A 20,969-nucleotide genomic window follows, 5' to 3' on the forward strand; every position below is an offset into this window, starting at 1 on the left:
AACCTCAGAGTATTGGGGGAGGATAGAAGGCAACTTTTAAATAAAGTTTCAACATTTAAATAAAATAATAATTTAACTAAAAAAATATAAAAAAATAACCAGGTATGTTTAACAACAAAAAAATTTATTGATTTACAAATTTTAAAATGGCTCACTTAAAAGTGGGACTATTGTAACCTTATTACTTTTAAACTAATTCTTCAAAATGTACTTTATTTTTAATGTGACAGAAATTACCCATAGACCAATCCTTTTTAACATGGACATTTAAGTGTTTTGTGTTATGTCAAACAATCTGCAAAGCAGAGCAGAGCAGAGTGCAAAGCTTGTGCAGTGGTCTTTACATAGAAGTCTGAACAGATGCAGAAGCACTTAAGTTATAAGCTTTGAAACATATCATTTTATGCATTAGAACATCTGTATCAAGAAAGCTATGTGAAGGCCATTGCTTCTTATTACCAGCAAAACAAGCGGGACACATTTAAACAAAAGTAAAACTTAATCGTCAAATATGTATTGTAAAACTACTTGCTACAGCCTACATTTAAGTTGGCTCAACATCATCATGTAAGAAAAAATTCAGCACAAAAGATTCAGACTAAAGGATTTTTTTTTCCTGCAACCTCCATATGCAAAGAGCACAGCTTAATGATTTACACAGTTCTTAGGCTTAATCCTTAGTCAGTAGGTTTCCAAGTACAAGTCCAGTCATGCTGCCTCCAGGAAATCTACTAAGATGCTAACATTTTCTTCATAGCTTATCATCCTATGGGGCAAATTTCATCGGAAGTATGCCTGTGAGGAGCTTTATGAGAAGCTTAGGAAATAACAGAGTTCTGCAAAACTAAAATAGAGTGCAAACTCAAACAAAACCAAACAGATGGCAATCAAGTTAGTCCTCAAAGTAAAATTATTTTAAAAATGGTAATATACATGTATGAGAAATACAAGAAATGATCATTGTGGTTAGTTACATTGGCAAGAGATCTGAGGATCTGAGGCACGGATTACTGAGAGCATGGTAATTAAGAGCAAAGTCATATGCTAGTTTAAATAGTGTGCACAATTTTGAGAAGCTGGTCAGGTACTATGGGGATACATAGTATATTTGGTAACTCTAAAATTTATATTATTCCTTTTCTCCTCCTTTAACATCTTAGGTACCTAAAGGCAATTTGTCTTTATGCAACAACAGAAAACAGAATTTTTATGTGTTCTAGACTGTAAAAAGTTAATATTTAATAAAATATAACATCAACTTACTTATTAAAAAAAAGCAACACATTATATACTTATTCTATCGTCTCCTAGCTGATCTGAGACCACAGAAGGCATATAAAAAAGAACGTTAGGTGAAAACCAAAGACCAACTCATGGGACATGTATTGTTACAAATCTCACTTGCAGGGAAATGAGTTGCCTGGCCTAATTTTAAAGCTAATTACAAAATCCACTTTTCTTAATGGTCCGGATACCACGCCGATTCTTCTAACTCAACAGAACTGTAAAAACAACAAGAAAAAATTATCTTGTAAAATTTAAAAAATATAAGCAATGGTATATATATCTTAACTTTATATAATTTATAAAATAGGTATCTTTGAAAAATACTTTTTTTACACATAGCAATCATTTTGACCTCCACCAAAGAATTACTATGTAACTAAAGAACAAATATGTAAAGTTTTTAATATTTTTTAGAAGTATTTCTCTTTGCTTTTGAGTTAAATAATTAACAATTCTTATTAGCTTTCTACATTAAACTAAACTTTCTTAAATTCATTGGTTACCATATGGCACAACCTGTTTGGTAAACTGCATTAAAACAAACTGTATTACATTCACTTATGGCAAAGATAAAACTATCTATCATGTATAACAGCTCTAAGAGAGTCATTTGGACAAATCAAGTTTATTCAACAGGATTGGAAAAGTTGACAGAGGAGGAGCTCAGGTATTAATTATTTATGCCTACTATATGAGAAAATAATAGCTCAGCAAGGATGAGTCACAATTATTGTCTGATTCCAAAGACTTAATTCTTTTTTTGTTTTTTTGGTTTTTTTTTTTTTTCGAGACAGGGTTTCTCTGTGTAGCCTTGGCCATCCTGGACTCACTTTGGTGACCAGGCTGGCCTCAAACTCACAGCGATCCGCCTGCCTCTGCCTCCCGAGTGCTGGGATTAAAGGCGTCCGCCACCACGCCTGGCCCAAAGACTTAATTCTTATTATGGGCACCTCCCAGTCCCATATTATTAACAGCCCCATCATTATTAATAAAAGTGAATTTGTGATTAATATGTAATCTTTATTTGTTTTCAGAGCTTAAAAAAAAAGGCACTCAAAAATTAACTTTCCACTGGCCTGTACAAAAATGGGACAGTCATCAGCAGTCAACCTTAAGGAAGGAGGGACTCACAGAGCCTTACTCCTTGCTTAACTAGTGGTAAATTCTGGCAGGAGCAATGGAAATTCCAACGGACAGTGCAAAACCTGTAGTCACGGAGACTACCCTGGTTAAACTCAGTGGGTCACAAAACTAAGCAAAACAAGAAAAAAAAAAAAAAAAAGAATGTAAGAAAGGAACGTGTAGACAAGAGGGACTGACAGGGGTAGAAGAGAGATGAGTGGCTAAGGGTGAGAATAACCAGAGTACATTATATACACGTGTGAAGTCAGCAAAAAACACATACAATAAACATTAGAACAGAAAAACACTTAAAAATGTTATCTAAAAAAAGAATAAACTTGATAGATGCTGAGACTTGCTGCTGGACTCCAGCTGAGAGTGGTATGGAAGAATGTGGGTATAGAAGGACCCAGAGGGTTCAGGAGTCTCACAAGGAGACCATCACGGCTGGTAGATCTGGACCCAGGAGGGCCTGCACAAACTGTTGTATCAACCAAAGGACAATGTATGCAGTAAACCTAGACGCCCTGTCCATATCTAGCCAATGGACAGCTCATTCTCTATGGTTGTAGGGAGAGTAGGGACTGCCTGTGACATGAACTCAGGTGCCCCCAATTTGACCATTTCCCCAGCAGGCACACAAAGGAAGGGGAAGCAGGCTATCTGGATGAGACCTGATAGGCTGTGGTCATATGATGGGGTAGGAGGTCCCCTTCTGTCAGAGGTCTAGGGGAGGGAAATAGAGCAGAAGAGGGAGGGATCATGGGAACAGGAAGATACAAGTGAGGGGATAACAATCAGGATATAATCTGAATAAATTATAATAAAAAACCTCCCAAAACACCGTAAATGTGCCTTTTGAAACAAATTCACAAATACAGAGGCAAAATGAGGGGCTACTGAAAAGCTACCAAACCATAACCAAGCCCACTACAATTCCTAAAATAAATATTGATATCATAGGACTCTAAAAATATTTCTAAGACAAAATATATGTTGCTGAGGTCAAGTTCTAGGAGGGTACATACTAATATCTTTATCAGTTTACAAATAGTAAGTTATAATATATACATCCAAGGGGGTGCCATACCTTCCATCTGTTTCCACATTCATTGCATACAACAAATGTTGTCATTGGCTCATCAGCACTACGAGTTTGCACCTGCAGCAAAATTAAATGAAAGATATTACATTTTGAATTACCATTAAAAATAATTCAACCCATGTAAGAACATTCTACATAAAGATATACAATAACTCCAGTGATATCCCGCTAAGATGTGCAAGAGCTTATACAAGTTCAAATACATTATTGAGAAAAGAACATATAATTTTCAACCTTCATTTTTCTAAATCCTTCTGTTTGTCCTTAATGTGTAATTTATCCAATTAAGCAGAAAAAGCCACTCATTAAATTGTGCTTTATAGCTGGGCACAGTGGTGCATACCTTTAATCCCAGTACTCGAGAAGTAGAAGCCAGCCTGGTCTACAGTACCAAGATAGGGCTCTTACACAAAGAAATCCTTACTCAAAAAAAAAAAAAAAAAAAAAAACCAACCAAAACAACCAAACCAAACAAAACAAAAACCAACCAGCCAACCAACCAAAAAACCAAACCCAACAACAACAAAAAAAGTAAAGAAACATTCTAGGTAAGGACTGAAGGATGACTCAGTAGTTAAGAGTGCACTAAAAATAGTAGTACAAGGCCTTCCAGACCCCGTCCCGAAAAGTCCTTCTAGTCCTGTGGGATGAAAATGCTTGCCATCAACACTAACAACCTGAGTTCAAGGGCCAGGTCCACCATTGTCTCCATGTGTGCAAACACGCACGCACGCACGCATGCACACACCCTCTCACTTAAAAAAAAAAAAAAAAAAAAAATACTGCTACTCTGTAGCAGGCACTACTACCTGGGGCCCTGAAGTAGATAGATATAGACGGGCAACTTTCTATTCTCTTTGAGTATCTATATGTAAGGCAATTAAATCTAAAATACCCACAGGTTGTGTGAGAGAGAGTAAAGAACTTCCCTTAAACTATATGGTCCTGCTTACTGTAATACAGTAATCAGTAACTGCTTATGAGCTGTTATAAACAACCTGGCCATTAGAGTACATCTTATATTTTATGTAACTGCTGCAGTTTTTACAGTAAATATTTTCATGACCACGTAAATATATCAACTCATCTACAACTAGGTGGAATCTGAGAAAGCACTTTTCACTAAAGAGGTCACACCTCTTCTAGAACAATATCAGGCCCTGTAATTATCAGTACTCTGAAATAGGAGTGAAACATTCTTAATGTGAACATGAGACCCACAAACCTGTGTGTATGTGCAGTTCTTCTTTTTACATTTGCCACATGTGAACAAGTCAGTCTGGGTCCCACCTGTCTTGGCCATCTGATGCTCCCTGATGGCTTCTTTAGTCAGGTTTTTCCTCATCTCTTTGAGCTCATCACTAGCCATTTCCTATAGCAGAAAGAACAATATCAATGAGTTACAAATACTTTCTGTAGCTACTCTATATCCCAAATGCTGTCATGTTCACATAGCTAAACAATAATCAATAATAAAAGTAAAATCAGCTTACAAAATTTTAAAAGCTTGAAACTAATTATTTTTCCTTCAAAAGTCTTAAAATAATTTGCTTCCTTTCCATATCTCCTTAAAGACTTGTAAATCTTTATGTGAAAATTAGGTCCACATACTGTTTATAAACTGTAGCAATTGGCACCTCTAGTATCCATAGAGTGGTCTAAATGCTATCACCACCCATGTCATCCTCAAACAAGACAAGGACCTTTGGAGGAACATCTGAATTTATTTTGAGGAAAGTATACCCACTATGACAGGGTTACTTTTTCATGCCAGAATAACAAGTATCAAGGAGAATCTAGTGACGCAAAACAGCTTCTTCAGTCATTGAAATAATCAATGTAACGGAAAATCTCCACAAAGTAGATACAAGGCTCCAAGTCCCTGATAGTATTTAGTTGAGGACATGTCCATACCAAAAGCAAATAGCAGCTACCATTCTGTTAATGGCTTAACTAAACACAGATGATTTTAAGTTTATTCTTTCTTATCAAACTAACCAGGCAATCAACAACTTGATTTTATATAAGAAACTGCTTCTTTAAAATAATCCTAGCTAGGGGTAGGAGAGATGGCTTAGAGGTTAAGAGTGCCGCCTGCTCTTCCAAAGGTCCTGAGTTCAATTTCCAGCAACCACACGGCGGCTCACAACCATCTACAAGCCCTCTTCTGGCCTCCAGGTGTACATGCAGGCAGAACACTACACACATAATAAATGAATAAATAAATCTTAAAAAAATAAAACAATTTAAAAAAATACTAGCTATAAAATGACATTTTAAAAATTGCCCTCTTGCCAGGCAGTGGTAGCACACACCTTTAATCCTAGCTCTTAAGAGGCAGAGACAGGCAGGTATCTCTGTGAGTTCAAGGCCAGCCTGGTCTACAGAGTGAATTCTAGGACATCCAGAGCTACACAGCCCAGTCTCAAAAAAAAAAAAAAAAGAAGAAAACAAAACAAAACCACTTGCTCTCTTGCAGTAGTTATCCTACTCAAATAACAAATGATCATCAGTGGACGAACTCATTGGATAAAGATTAATGGAGAACTTTACAATGAAAAGCTTACTGACATCAAACAAAGCCACTGACAAAACTTGCCATGGCAAGAGTAAAGCAACCAGAGAGTATGTGCCGTCACATGAAGCAAAATCCATCACTTAAGAGAAACTTGAGCATAATCAAATTATATGGAAAATTGGAGAGAAAAATTAAAGAATATAATTTAATACAATACCCACAGAAACTCATAATGTGTGGAGAGAAGCACCACAGAGCAAAAAGGCAGAGCAGAGGGAATGTAAGGAACAAAAGAGACTGCTTTAGCTTGAAAAACACAAATCAAAGGTAACTGGGAACTCTAGTTCCCAGTACAAAATAATGCATGATCAGAAAAATGTGAATATACATAAATATCATATCATGGTGAGGGCATATTGATAGTATTGTTGAGATGGTGATGACACTGTAGTTACATAAGGAAAAGTTTTAAAATATATTTTAAAATATGTATACACATATAAATACATAGAGTTGAAGAATAAATGCCTGGGATTTGCTTGACATTAACTCAAGAGAAAAGAAAGAAAAAGAAGTAAGTATGGTTAAAGAAGGATACAAATTCTCAAAAGTAAATAGACTCAGGTGATGGGTATATGGAATCTGATTACATTGGGTTCTGTGCTTTCTTGGTTTTCCTTTGTTTTTTAAGTTTTTCAAGACAGGGTTTCGTTTGTGTGTACACCTGGCTGTCCTGGAATCACTCTGTAGATGAGGCTGGCCTCAAACTCACAGAGATCCACTTGCCTTCGCCTCCAGATCACACCTGTGATTAAAGATGTGCACCACCATCACCTGGCAAAACAAAATTTCTTAGAGATAGCAACCTTTATTAGCTATTTAAAAAGTCAATATGTGGGATGGTTAATAAAATCAAGATTAGGCCGGGAGGTGGTGGTGCATGCCTTTAATCCCAGCCCTGGGAGACAGATGCAGGCAGGTGGATCTGAGTTTGAGGCTAGCTTTGTCTACAGAGTGAGTTCCAGGACAGCCAAGGGTACACAGAGAAACCAGAATTGTAGATACACTATGGCTAATGTTTATAAATAGCAGGCTATGAATCTATACAATCATCTCTTCACAGATTTAAGAAATAATCATTAAGATTGACCAAGTTTACAGTTTTTTTTTTGTTTTTTTTTTGGTTGTTGTTGTTTTGTTTTTCAAGACAGGGTTTCTCTGGGTAGCCTTGAATGTCCTGGACTGCTCTGCAGACCAGGCTGGCCTGGAACTCACAGCAATCTACCTGCCTCTGCTTACCAAGTGCTGGGATTAAAGGAGTACACCACCACTGCCTGGCTCAAGTTTACAGTTTTTAACCACGATAAAAGGCTTTGAGATATAAAGTGTCTGTTCACAATTGAAAGATTTACAATTCATATAAATCGACAAGATCAAGTATTCAAGAGGATTTAATGTATCACACAAAGACATCCTGACAAGCTAAAGATACAAAGAATAAATCAATGGTGTCAATGGAGCAAATAATCTTGAGTGTTTCTAATATATAAATACATCATAGTTGTTTCTGCAGCAAATTTTGTACATGAGATATTTATAAAGCACTTACACACAAACTTGCTCACCTCTGCTGTCATTCTAGCAAATAGGTCAGGAGGAATATTCCCACACAGCACATTTTTCCTTAAATTTGGATTCTTTGCATCTTTAAGATTTGATATCCTACTTCGTACTCTGTTTTTATATTTCATGTCTGTATTTCTTATTTCTTGATATATAGGTACTTGGTCATTAAGGAAAAAAGATTAAATTATAAAGAACATCTTTTTTTGTTTTGCTAAATTCATAATTCTTAAATTTTCTAAGTAATCCACAAAAATGGTTTCCAATTTGGATAACTAATAAGACAACACTTCTTTCAGATTCCTTCATCTGTAATTGGTCAATAGTGTTAATCTTTACAAATGTGACTTAAGTAATGCTTACTTTTTTAATGCATAATGTCAAAAGCATGCATCAACATGACTTCAGAGAGTAATTGGCACAACCCAAGTTAGCAAATGTTTGAAAAAGAGTTTTAAAGTTACACAAGCTTTTAACTTTCCAAGTCTGAATCCTACTAAGGACTTTCAATTTCTATGAGCAAGATGACAGCTCCCTTGGAAGTCTTCTGAGAAGAAACCATCTGAGGCAGCACTGGAGGCACAACTCATCTACCAGCTCAGTGACAAGAAATTACAACACACTCTTCTCCACAGAAGGCCGGGTCAAAACAGAAACCAAGGCCAGTTACTCAAAAAGAACAGTCCCATCTGCCACTGATACCTAGGTACTTTACATGCAAGACCTCTCTCAGAATCTTTCCTATGGTGCCATCATAAATAGATGTCCTGCCAGAGGAACAGAGACTGTGAGAACCCTGATGAGGCCTTCCTAATCAGCAATCTTTACATTTTTCCCTGCCATTTTACACAACTTAAATTCAGACGCTACATTCCCAATATGCAGAAGCAGAAACACAAAACTACCATCAAACATATGCTGTTTAGTTTTTTTTGTTGTTTTTTTGTTTTTTTGTTTTTCGAGACAGGGTTTCTCTGTGTAGCCTTGGCCATCCTGGACTCACTTTGTAGACCAGGCTGGCCTCGAACTCACAGCGATCCGCTTGCCTCTGCCTCCCGAGTGCTGGGATTAAAGGCGTGCGCCACCACGCCCGGCCATGCTGTTTAGTTTTAATTTGTTTTTTTTTGTTGTTGTTGTTGTTGTTTTTCAAGACAGGGTCTCTCTCTGTTAGCCTTGGCTGTCCTGGACTCACTTTGTAGACCAGGCTGGCCTCTTTAAACTCACTGCGATCCGCCTGCCTCTGCCTCCTGAGTGCTGGGATTAAAGGCGTGCACCACCACGCCCAACCTGCTGTTTAGTTTTGAATGACAGAGAAACATGTGAAATAAATTAACATGAATATCCTTCTCTTCCCTAAGAAAGTGTAGAATAAATTGCTGACTTATACACCAGAAGGAAAGGGACAATTGACCTCACAGATTACTAAACACAGATATGGATGTGCACACAAAGGATATCTTCCTCAATCTGCGATCCCAGTTCTTCCTCATCAGCTCCAATAGCAACATAGTCATCTAGGAACAAGAATAAAAAACTCATTATTGTAAAGTGTACACAAAGCATTATTTCTTCAACCCATTTGCCTCATACAAAGAATCTGAGTTAGGATCTGGTATCTTATTGCCCATTACTCCTTTCCTCTAGCATTTATTTAAGACCTATGCCACAGTGCTCTTGCATTGATGACTTCTTTCCCCAAGGAATCAATTCATATAATTAGTCAATTCCTCATTTTGTAACACCATAAGTTCTGGGTGTTCCAACAGAGAGAGAAAGAACAGATATTAGGAAGAGTTGTCTTGTCTCCTGAGACCCAGGCTTCACCACAGAAGAAACTACTCATTTCATCCGCCAATCACATACATAGACATATACTGAAGACTCCCACAAATGTTGAAAAGGATATAGAAAATAAACAGAAGTGCTACATAAAAAAAGGGAAAATATACAGAAGCAATTTACGGAAATAAAAGTAGAAAGGGAAAAGTAAGGAGCAAAACTGGTCACCCTAGTTGTGCAGATCAGCATAACTGAAAAGAAAAAGGATACATTTGTATAAAATATCAAATATCCTACCAATCAAGCTTACTTTCTTAACTGATACACATACATTTTATACATGTTAGAGATACCAGATTGTGTGTCAATGTATATGAAACCTTAACGTCAAAAGTTTACATGCTAAGTCTCAGGATTAGTCCTTAATGGTGTCCACAAAGATATGAACTGTAAAATATACATGTTTTTTGCACTATAAAACATAAAAACGAATTATTAATATAAAACTTAAGTACCGTGTGTCATACTAACATACTCAGTGCTGTTACCTCTCAACCGAAGGTCAGGGCAATGAGTTTGCAGATTAAAGATTTGTGTGAAAAACGCTTAAATTGGCATGAATCAGAAAACGTATCGATACCCTAGAAGGCTCTGCTTCTTGGGGTCCCAGTGTCCTTTGTTCTTCTTCCTACTGCCTCCTAAAAACTGCTACTAGCAACAGACTCCCCAGCTAAGCAGTGGGAACTATGAGCAGAATGGTTCCTATACAGCAACAACACAAAGTTGGACACAGCCTGGGGGTGCAAAAGGCTACAGAGCAAGCAAAAATTAAACTTACCTCCTGTCCGGAGAGCTGCAGCAAGCATCTCCCTACACTTTAACCGCACAGAATCAGAAGTGCTTGGTGCTCGAGGAAAAGATGAAACGTAAGTATCTCGAGCATTTGTCTCATCCTTTCTGCTGCTTACATTGCCACTGGAACTACTAAAATATACAACATATATACATATACAGACCAGAAAACAATCAGAAAAACCTTCTTAATAGCACTGTCATTACTCTCTAAAAATAATACTTGGGGTCTAAATGAGATAGCATTTCAGTTACTATTATATAACAAAAATGTTACCTGCATATAAAGTTTAAAAACTTTGAATTCACTGGGCGGTGGTGATGCACACCTTTAATCCCAGCACTCAGGAAGCAGAGGTAGATGGATCATTGTGAGTTTGAGGCCAGCCTGGCCTATAAAGCGAGTCCAAGACAGCCAAGGCAACACAGAGAAACCCTATCTCAAAAAATCAAAACAACAAAACAAACAAACCAAAAAACATTCAATTAAAAAGCTAGATCTCATGTCTTTAAAAAAAAAAAAAATCAAAAACCAAATATTCTGTCTTTATTTTCCTTTTAAACATTAAGCAACTACAAAAATCTTTTCCAGACAGGGCCTCACTATATAACCCTGGCTAATCTGGAACTCTCTAACCTCTCTAACTCAGAGGTCTTCCTCTCTCTGCCTCTTAAGTGCTACAATTAATGTTAGCACTACCCCAGGCTGTCCCTATACTATTTCTTTCTTTGGAGGCCGGGGGGCGGGGGGGAGAGATTTCGAGACAGGGTTTCTCTGCGTAGCCTTGACTATCCTGGACTCGCTCTGTAGACCAAGCTGGCCTCGAACTCACAATGATCCACGTACCTCTGCTTCCTGATTGCTGGGATTAAAGATGAGCACCACCACCGCCCAGCACCTACACTATTTCTAACGGGGAAAAAAATCTCAGCATAGTATATAGAAACAAAGGATCTTGGCTAAGGAAAGGGATACAGTCAGAGACACAGGGCAGCTTGCATGCAAACTAGAAAGAAAAAGAAATTGTTAAAAGCCTCTATGCTAATTAGACCATAAGGCACTAAATAAAATATTCTTTAAGACAAAAATAAGTGTAATAAGTTAAATTTCAAAATTGTAAAAAGATTTCTTCATAGAAATATTGGCTTAATCTGAATAGTCTAATAATTTTCTAATCAACTCCAAAATTTTATTATACCTGATCAACTTCTATTGGATATTCATCAAAACAAGTTCTTTTCAAAATGCATCTATCTAGTTTCAACTAAGTTTTGTCACGTTAATAGTATCTATCACAACTCATTTTCAAAGACTAAGCTGTTCAAGCCCTCCTATCCACTGTAGAACTAACTTGCTGTGTTTGCTGTTAAGAATACATCTCCTTCCCTTCTAAGACAAGCCACTATTAAACATCAGAACAGATAGATCACTGTGGACAAGAGTTATCTGTGTCATCGAACTTTAGTCAGTTTTCTCAGAGGCCAACACTTATAACCCAATTTACTCAGAAAATACTGTTTAAACAGAAGTTTGCACATAGCTCTCACACACTTTTCCCTGCAAGACTGTTTCCCAAAAGAAAGAGCTAGGATTTAATCTTGTATTTTCAAGGTATAGCATGGCACCTGTAAATGAAAAAGGAATTTGTTTATTTTTGAGACAGAGTCTCACATAGCTTAGGTTGGCTTTGAATTCTCTATGTAAGCCAAAAATAACCTTAAATTTCTAATCCTGCCTCTACTTCCCAAATACAGGGATTATAGTATATGCAAACATGCCTCATTTTATATATTTCTGGGAATTGAATCCAGAGCTTTACGTATGTTCAGCAAGCACTATATGAACTGAACTACAACCCTAGCCCGAACCAATGTTAAAAACAAAACAAAACTTAAGTACTTCAAAGACTTTCACTTCTTTGCTTATGACCTGTACTTAGCCAAAGCACTGCAAACTGCCTGTGTGGACTGATGGAGCCTAGTTTCACTATTACCATCCCTACCTCTTAAAATGTGATGCCCAGGTTTGACCCATTTAAATAAGAAGCTTCTCAAATATTTGCACCAAAATAGGAACCCTTGCTCAACTCCAACATTCAGAACTGACTTTCCTTTATATTATGCCTCAGACTTGTCCTCTATTGTTTCCTCCTGTGTCCTATAGTGGATAGATCCCAGGCTTTAGCAGATAAATATTCCACCTAAACTTCAATACTAAAAAAAATACACTAAAAATTAATTTTCTCTAAGTGGCTAAATTTGGGAGGAAAAGTGCTCAAAAGGCAAGTGAGTTCCAGGGCCAACCCTTAATCACTACCTTCACTATCAGATCCATTATTGATAGTCCTAGCAATCTTTTTTTTTTTTTTTAATTTATTTATTTATTTATTTATTTAATATAGATAAGTGCTCTATCTACATGTACACCTGCATGCCGGAAGAGGGCATCTAATCTCATTATAGATGGTTGTGAGCCACCGTGTAGTTGCTGGGAATTGAACTCAGGACCTCAGCAAGAGCAGACAGAGCTCTTAACAGCTGAGTCATCTCTCAAGCCCTAGTCCTAGCAATCTTATTCAAACTTAAGAACAATTAAATAATTTCACTTTTATTTATATAGACTTCTATTTTTCTTCTAAAATTCTAAAAAATCTTGCTAAAATTTGTAAAGTTAGCTACACATGTACATTAGTTCTATCTGACTAGTGAAAAGAGTACAGGCATGAATGATCAGAAGACAGGAACAAAGTGATGGAACAGGTAAGCAAATTAGTAATCTTGGCCTTTTGCTTCTTTTTTGTTAACATGCTAGAGTTACCCGGTAAGAGGAACCTCAAGTGAGAAAATATCTCTACTAGACTGCCCAGAGTGGCATATTTTTCTTTAAATTAGTAACTGATGTGGAAAGGTCTCGCTCACTGTGGATGGCGTCACTATTGGGCAGATGTCCTGGGTTGTTTAAGAGAGCAGTGTATCAGTAAGCAGCATTCCTCCATAGCTTTTGCTTTAGTTCTTTCTTGCCTCCCAAGTTTCTGCTTTGGCTTCCTTCGATAAGCTGTGTCCTGGGATCCGTACCCTTTTAATGATGGTCTTGGTTTTTTGTTTTTTCTTTTTGGAGACAAGGTTTCTTTCTCTGTGTAACTCTGGCCTTGAAGTTAGAGAGATATACCTGCCTCTATCTCCTGAGTGCTGGGATTAAAGGCACGTGTCATCCCTACCCAGTTTGATCATGGTCTCTTTGAGACAGAGTTTCTCTGTGTAGCCTTGGCTGTCTTGGACTTACTTTATACATAAGACTGGACACAAACTCATAGCAGTCCACTGGCCTCTGCCTCTCGAGTGCTGATTATGGTCTTTATCACAGCAGTAGAAACCCTAAGACAACAACCTCAGCAGAAGTTAATTTACAGAAAGTACCTTTCTTCTCTTGCTTCAGGGCTATTCTGTGATGAAATTGCAGGTTCTTTTTTCTTTTCTTCAGGGTCTTTATCAGTTGATGGTCCATCTGAAAAATTTATCAAATTCCTAAACAGTCTACTTTTGCTAAAAATGAAAACAACTGAAGTACTGTAAATTAATAGCCTAAATACAATAAATAATCAAACCCTAAAGATGATTAAAATCTTCAATCCCTCACAACTGTATATAAGTATAAGCAAACTATTTTATTAGCACTACAAATTCTTCACAATAGCCATACAATCAGCAATCCTTACATTGTCACTTGGAAAGAAACACATGCCTTGGCACCTGAAAGCTTAAAAGAAAAAAATATCCAAAAGAAAGAGTATAGATGAATGTGAGCATGGCCATTCTGAAAATGAGAGCACAGGCACAGAGAACAGTATCTTGAGTGATTTTTCAAGAAGTTAAAAGCTTTAAAGTGCTACCTAAAGCAGAGCTAAGTGTTTCTGAAAGAGTGGATGAAGAGATCTTCATAGAGACCACTCCAACATCAGTATGGTCCACCCAGCACCTTCTTTAATTTAATGATCTATCAATAGAGCAGAGAGTCCACACCCTTTAAGACTTAGTGGTTCTGAACCTATGGGTTGCATATCCTGTATATCAGATATTTATATAAAACACTAAAGAACATATATTCAATTGGTTATGAAAAGCACCTAGGCAACTTCTTAAACACAGTCGCATGCCATGCTTCAGTCCAAACCCATTAAATCTAAACCTGGCAATGAAGCATAACCATGATAATTGCTAAAATTCCAGACAGTTCTTATATTGCCTGGATGACTAACGTGGCTAGAAAAAGGTCTATAATGCAAATGCACAAGTTCATTTTAAGTGTAATTTTTTTCAACCTAAAATACAATTCAAGCCCTCTGAGCTATAACATGAATGTATATTTTAGTTTTTATATACTAATTGAATCATCCTTTGTTATTTTCAATTATTTTCTTTAAAGGCCCCAAAACCTGAACCTTTATAATCCCAACACTCAGGAGCCTGAGGCAGGAGGATTGTGAATTTGAGGCTAGTCTGAGATACAGTCAACCCCTTGTCTCCTAACCACAAGGCAAGCCCCAAAACCTAAAGATGTCTTAACATTGTGAAGCAGAAAACCAGTAAGAAGGACATAAGGATGGGGCCGGGTGCACACCCAGCCCTCAAGGTAGAGGCAGGCAAATCAAATCTCCAAGTTTGAAAATAGCCTTCATAGTGAGCTTCAGGCTAGTCAGGACTACAATGAAACCTTGCCTTCAACAACAACAACAACAACAACAAAATGATGTACCTGGAGTTAGAAACAGTCATGCAATACAAAACTGATGCCCTCACCATTCTGGCAATGTATAGATAGAATCTTTCTTGAAAATAGAACATATAAGAAACATAAACAGCCTCACAAACATTACTAGGGACATGTAATGGAGCTTAATGGCAGAAAGCTTGCCTAGTATAGTCACAGCCTTGGGACTGTGACTTCCTGGGATGGGGAAATTCCTACTATTGAACATAGTATTGTAGGCAATACAGCAAAGCAGACAGGGAAGGAAGTACTTAGACGACCTACAATTAGAGTCAAGTTTAGCTATTTCCCACTGGCCCAATATGTCCAAGATATTTAAACTGGTCAGTGCTTTAATTTCTTCACTGTTTAACAGGAGTTTATGTATTTATTTAGGAAGATTTTATTTACTTTATGTATAGTAGTGTTCTATCTGCATATACCCCTGCATGCGAGAGGAGAGGGAAGATCACAGGGTAGGCACAACATGGTTGTTGTGAGCCACCATGTGGTCGCTGGGAATTGAACTCAGGACCTCTCAAAGACCAGACAGTGCTTTGAACTCCTGAGCCGTCTCTCCAGCCCACAACAGGAGTTTATAAATAGCACTTCAACCAGGGAATTATATCGAGGCTTAAATGCACTAATATATGTCAATGTCTGACATACCCAAAATATTAGACAATGCACTACCTACTAGCAGTAGTATTAAATCTTTAAACCAAACTAAGATCTTTAAAATCATTTTAAACATCTTTAAAAACAATTTTAAGCAGAAACTCATCAGGATATAAGACAGCAAGTTAAAAGCAACAATAACAACAACAAATAACAAAACAACAACAAAAGCAACCATACCAAACCTAACAGTAGCCAACTCATAAAAAAAAAATCACTGCATGGTCACTGAATGGATTAAACTAAAGCCAATTAAATGACAATTACAGTACAAAATAGAAGAGTATTTTTATATATACAAATGACAACACAGTATGGTGGTGCATGCCTTTAATTCCAGGACTTGGGGAGACAGAGGCTACACAGAGAAACCGTGTCTCAAAAAAACAAAACAAAACAAAGCAAATAAACAAGACAACACAATTAGGTTCACAGATAGAACAAGGTAGCCAAACTCAGCAGGGGCAAGAAAAACTGAAGGGCCCTATCCTGGTTAGTCTTTTGTCAACTGGAAACAAGCTGGAGCTATCTAGAAGAGAAACCTCTGTAGAGAAAATGTCTTCACCTGATTGCCTGTAAGCTAGTCTATGGGAGCATTTTCATGAGTAATGACTGATGTGGGAGGGACCAGCCACTGTAGGTGTTGCCACTTGCCTAGCCCACTGCAGGTGGGCAGATGGGTCTCCTAGGTGTATAAGAGTAGGCTTAGCAAACTATGAGGAACAAGCTGGAAAGCAGCATTCCTCCACAACCTCTGAGAGTTTAGTTCTTGCCTCTAGGTTCCTGCTTACATACCTGACCTGACTTTCCTGATAGATTATGATCAGAATATATAAAGCAAATAAATCCTTTCTTCTCCAAGATGCTTTTTGGTCATCGTCTTTTACCACAGCAGTAGAAACCAAACTAGGACAAGCCCAATCAATACATACAATGAATATAGAATGTTGGTAACTCATCAAAAGCATTATAGAGTGCGTACCTAGAAACCAGCTGAGGCCACATTTAGGAGAATGTAAATACATATGAATAGTCGTAGATCACAGCCCAACATACAGAATAAGAGTCCATAAAAGACAATGTTTTACAATTTACTGATGATTTTAAGGGTAAAGAAAATCAATTTTTGCAATCATCACTATAAAGACTGGGCAAAAATAATGGACACTAAATTGGGGGAGAGGATCTGATAAAATATAAGACAGACTCAGGGTCTTAAAATGTCTTTCATAGAGTAACTGTTACAAGAAGAGCATACTTTGGGTATGAGACTTAAGAATCTAATACTTATGGATTATTCCAACTGTAGATGTATAACCTGATCTAATCCTGAGGAAAAACAAACAAACAGTAGGACAATCAGAAAAGGAACACACCACTAAGGGGAGGGTGAGGCCTTAAACTGAGGCAAATGGTAGAGGTGCCTATTTAACTTATCAAAGTGGACCTAGCTGACAGGTTTGAGCTGCAAGCCTCACAAGCTACTTGTTACAGGGCCCTCCTGGCTGACATACCCCACCTCCCCCCTCCAAGCTGCTCTTCCCCCTACATTAATTCAGCAAGTTTGGTTACTTCTCTTTTGGGCCTCCTGGCTCCCCTCTCTTCCCTCTCCCTTCCCTACTTATGGTTGAGGGTGACTCCCTAAGACATGAGCCTGATTCGATGAGGCCAAACCACTTAGGACTCTCCCAGATGTCTTAGCCTCTGGCAATGTCTTCCCATTATCTAAAATAAATTTTCTCCTCCAGCATACTGAGGAGCAGTCATGTCTGTTTTTGTTTTTGTTTTTAAGTTTTTCCAGTCAGGGTTTCTCTGTTTAACAGCCCTGGCTGTCTTTGTAGAGCAGGCTGTCCTCAAACTCACAGAGAACCACCTGTCTCTGCCTCCTGAGTGCTGGGATTAAAGGTATGCACCACCACACACATTTAAAAAAATAATTTTATGTGCATTTGTGTAAGGGTGTCAGATCCCTTGGAACTGAAGTCACAGACAGTTGTAAGCTGCCATGTGGGTGCTGGGAATTGAACCCCGGTCCTTTGAAAGAATAGAGAGTGCTCTTAACCACTGAGCCATCTCTCCAACCCCATGCCCTTCCTTTTCTTTTTTCATTCTTCTGGTGCTGAACTGGGGAGTGGCATAAATGAGAACTATTCTAAACTAAGCTACTGATCTGACTCTCTTAAGGTATGTAGAAACCATTTGCTTCTGCTGGCTTCTGCTACCCACAAAATTTGGAGTCCAGTTCTTTCATCTAACTGCTTTCTCTTCACTCTGGCCTGTTATTCCTATGTGTTTCTCTGGTTCTTAGAGCCTACTACAACTCTAGCTTGCATGTCTGTCATCTAGTACTTGAAAGGTAGAGACAGGAGGTCAGGAGTTTAAGGTCATCATTTACTACACTGAGTTCAAAGTTAGCCTGGATTCTATTATATTCTCTAAAATGTCATCACAGAACATTTAAAGGCTTATTAAAATTGTTTAGATTAAAAAACTAAACATGATTCTGGGCTAGATATTGGAAGAGGTCAAAAGACAATAAAGGGCATTATTATGTGTCCTACTTTGCTTCTCTGTTGCTGTAATAAAGCAATGACCACAAGCAACTTGGGTAGAAAAGGGTTTATTTGGTTTACCATCTGTCATTGAGGGAAACCAAAACAACAATTTTCAAGCAAGGTAAGAAGGGACCAAAATGAAGCGGACTGTGGAAGAATGCTGCTTTCTAGCTTGTTCTCCATGGCTATTTGTTTTCTTTTACAATACAGGAAGATCTCACCACCCACAGTGGGATGGGCCCCCCCCACATTATCAATCAAGAATATGTTCAACATACTTGCATACACGTCAGTCTTATGGTGATATATTCTCAGTTGAGGTTCCCCCTTCTTAGATAACCCTAACTTTTATCAAGGCAACAAAAAATAAGTACAGAGGAAAAGCAACAAACCAGAGCATGGACTGTAAGTTAAATTATCACACCAATGCTCGTTTTCCCTTTTTTTGTTTTGTTTTTGAAGACAGAGTTTTTCTGTGCAACAGCCTTGGCTGTTCCAGACTCACTTTGTAGGCCAGGCTGGCCTGGAACTCAGAGATCCGCCTGCTTTTGCTTCAGGAGTGCTGGGATTAAAGGTGCACGCCACCACACATGGCGCTTGCTTTCGTTTATTACAATTGCATAAGAAAATATGCTTTTGTTGTGCATGCCAGCACATGCCTATAATTCTAGACACTCTGGAATCTGAGGCAGCATCTCAAGTCCCAGGTCAGGTTATACAACATAGTGGGAGCCTATCTCAAATAAATGAAGAGAACTAAGACAGAAAAGGAAAGGCTTGTTTTGAGGAAATGTATTCTTAAGTACTATAAATAACAGAAAATGGTACATTTAATCTACTCTCAAATGATTTATTTAAAAAACATGATTAAATATGGAAAGTAATAAAAGCTAATCTGGACAAAGGAAATATGAGAAGTCTTTATTTTATCCTTGCTAAAAGTGAAAAGTTTTCTAAGAGGTAAAAGAGTTATTTTAAAATCACTTCAGAAGGCATGCAAAATCTTTCCCTTGGAGAAAAACCCTGAAAAGGCTTATCTACAGTTACAACTATCAGAGACCATTGAGTTTATTAGCCTATAGCTTCAAGCAAATTAAACTAGGTCCCTCATACTTATTACAAAGCACTAATTTCGGGATGTCTAGATTCATAGAAAAAATGCAGAAACCATTTGAACAAGCTAGGACATCATAAATACTTTCAAGCAAAGATCAATTTTACCTAATAGTTTTTTCCAGGATTTAATGAGAGATTTTGCTAAAGATGTGACTTCTTCATCTGTACTCTGCTTGCGAATAGCGTTGACAGACATTCCAATTCTCGTGGACTGTAAGGCAACAACAACAAAGTGTTGACTGATGCTGTTTCAAACATTCAGTATATTAACCACTCTTTCTTCTTTTTTAAACTTCATTTCTACATCCATTACGCACACTCTGATGACTCCAAACTGAAATACATATGTCTTCAGATCAAGCACTGAACTCACCAATGCTTCATCACTGAGCCAACAACTTTATAATGTGGTAGCAAGACCAATGAACTACTGAAATGAAATCAGTCTTTCAGGGAGAAATGAGAGTGAGGTGCAAAATGTAAAATGTACTAGTACAGAAGAAGGTAAGCTGATACCCATGGCCAACATCTCCATGTCCTTGTTTACACTACACTCTTCTACAGACACTTCCTCCTAGCACTGCCTGCAACTTTTAACACAGGTATCTAAACAAAAACTACCACCTAGACAAGATTAAAAGGAACCTTTATTTTTGATTTATATAATTGGATATTAAAATAAACTTCATAGAATACAGATAAAATTTAACACGCAATAATATTATATACTAGGATTATACTAGAATAATTAGGTATACAAATCCTCCCAAGAACTTAACATTGAGATCACTGTAACTATTTTTAAAGACAAAAAGACTGGAAATACCAATATAACCTGTCCAGCATCATGCCATTGCTAAATGACAAGACCAGAATTTTTATCTATGCTTGACCACCTCCAGAATGAACATTCTTTCCAATTCACTGAAAACTATAAAAGCTATGACAGCTCAATTATGAACAGCAAATAACAATGGTAAATTATTCAGAAAGTTCAAGTTGTTAGTAGACAATCTTTCAAAACGTGGTCTTATGGAATAAAAACACAACAAAAGAAATTCTTAGTTCTTTAATAAATAAAAAGATTTTTCTGCTGATACCTTTGAGGTACAAAAGTAGGTACTTAAAAGGCTTACTTCTAAATTATTCAACACTTTGGACAAAAAATAGATGATTTGTTCAAGAACTGAGAATATGTAGTGAGTTGCAGTAGCCTGTGTCATATCTCTCAGAGCTGAGTAAAGCAAGTAAGGTTCAATAGTAGAAAAATAAAAAAGGGCCTCCAAATCTTAACACCCACCTCCATACTTGAGGTTAGCAAAGCAAGTTTTCTAAAAGAAAACATAGCTTTGGATGTGTGCAGGAAATAACTTGAACTATTGAGGTGTTATGAAGTCTAGACAGACACACAACAGTGACAAAATTTGCATCACAGAAGGTCCTGCAGGAGACCCAAGGCACAAGGAGAATAAACCATGGTGTTGGACAACTGCTGTTTGATAATCATAGGATGATTTTATTACTAAAACCAACCATTACCTTTCTTGGCACCTATTCTAAGAATGTAGCTTTCTACAGTAAACATGC

The 20,969-nt window shown here is 37.4% G+C and overlaps 1 protein-coding gene across 1 annotated transcript in view; it reads right to left on the reverse strand.

The window, feature by feature from the left end:
- Positions 1 to 1,042: 1,042 nt before the first annotated feature.
- Positions 1,043 to 20,969, reverse strand: part of Tcea1 (transcription elongation factor A1) — a 34,950-nt gene continuing 15,023 nt past the window's right edge. The window contains exons 3-10 of the mRNA XM_051159581.1: positions 19,488 to 19,593; positions 13,704 to 13,791; positions 10,273 to 10,418; positions 9,113 to 9,169; positions 7,658 to 7,812; positions 4,740 to 4,886; positions 3,500 to 3,571; positions 1,043 to 1,502 (exon numbers count right to left, since the gene is read on the reverse strand). Of these exons, the coding sequence (XP_051015538.1) occupies positions 1,494 to 1,502; positions 3,500 to 3,571; positions 4,740 to 4,886; positions 7,658 to 7,812; positions 9,113 to 9,169; positions 10,273 to 10,418; positions 13,704 to 13,791; positions 19,488 to 19,593 (780 nt within the window). The 3' untranslated portion in view covers positions 1,043 to 1,493. The remainder of the gene's footprint in view (positions 1,503 to 3,499; positions 3,572 to 4,739; positions 4,887 to 7,657; positions 7,813 to 9,112; positions 9,170 to 10,272; positions 10,419 to 13,703; positions 13,792 to 19,487; positions 19,594 to 20,969) is intronic.

This window comes from Acomys russatus, chromosome 2 (genome assembly GCF_903995435.1).
Source record: "Acomys russatus chromosome 2, mAcoRus1.1, whole genome shotgun sequence".
Taxonomy (NCBI): Eukaryota; Metazoa; Chordata; class Mammalia; order Rodentia; family Muridae; genus Acomys; species Acomys russatus.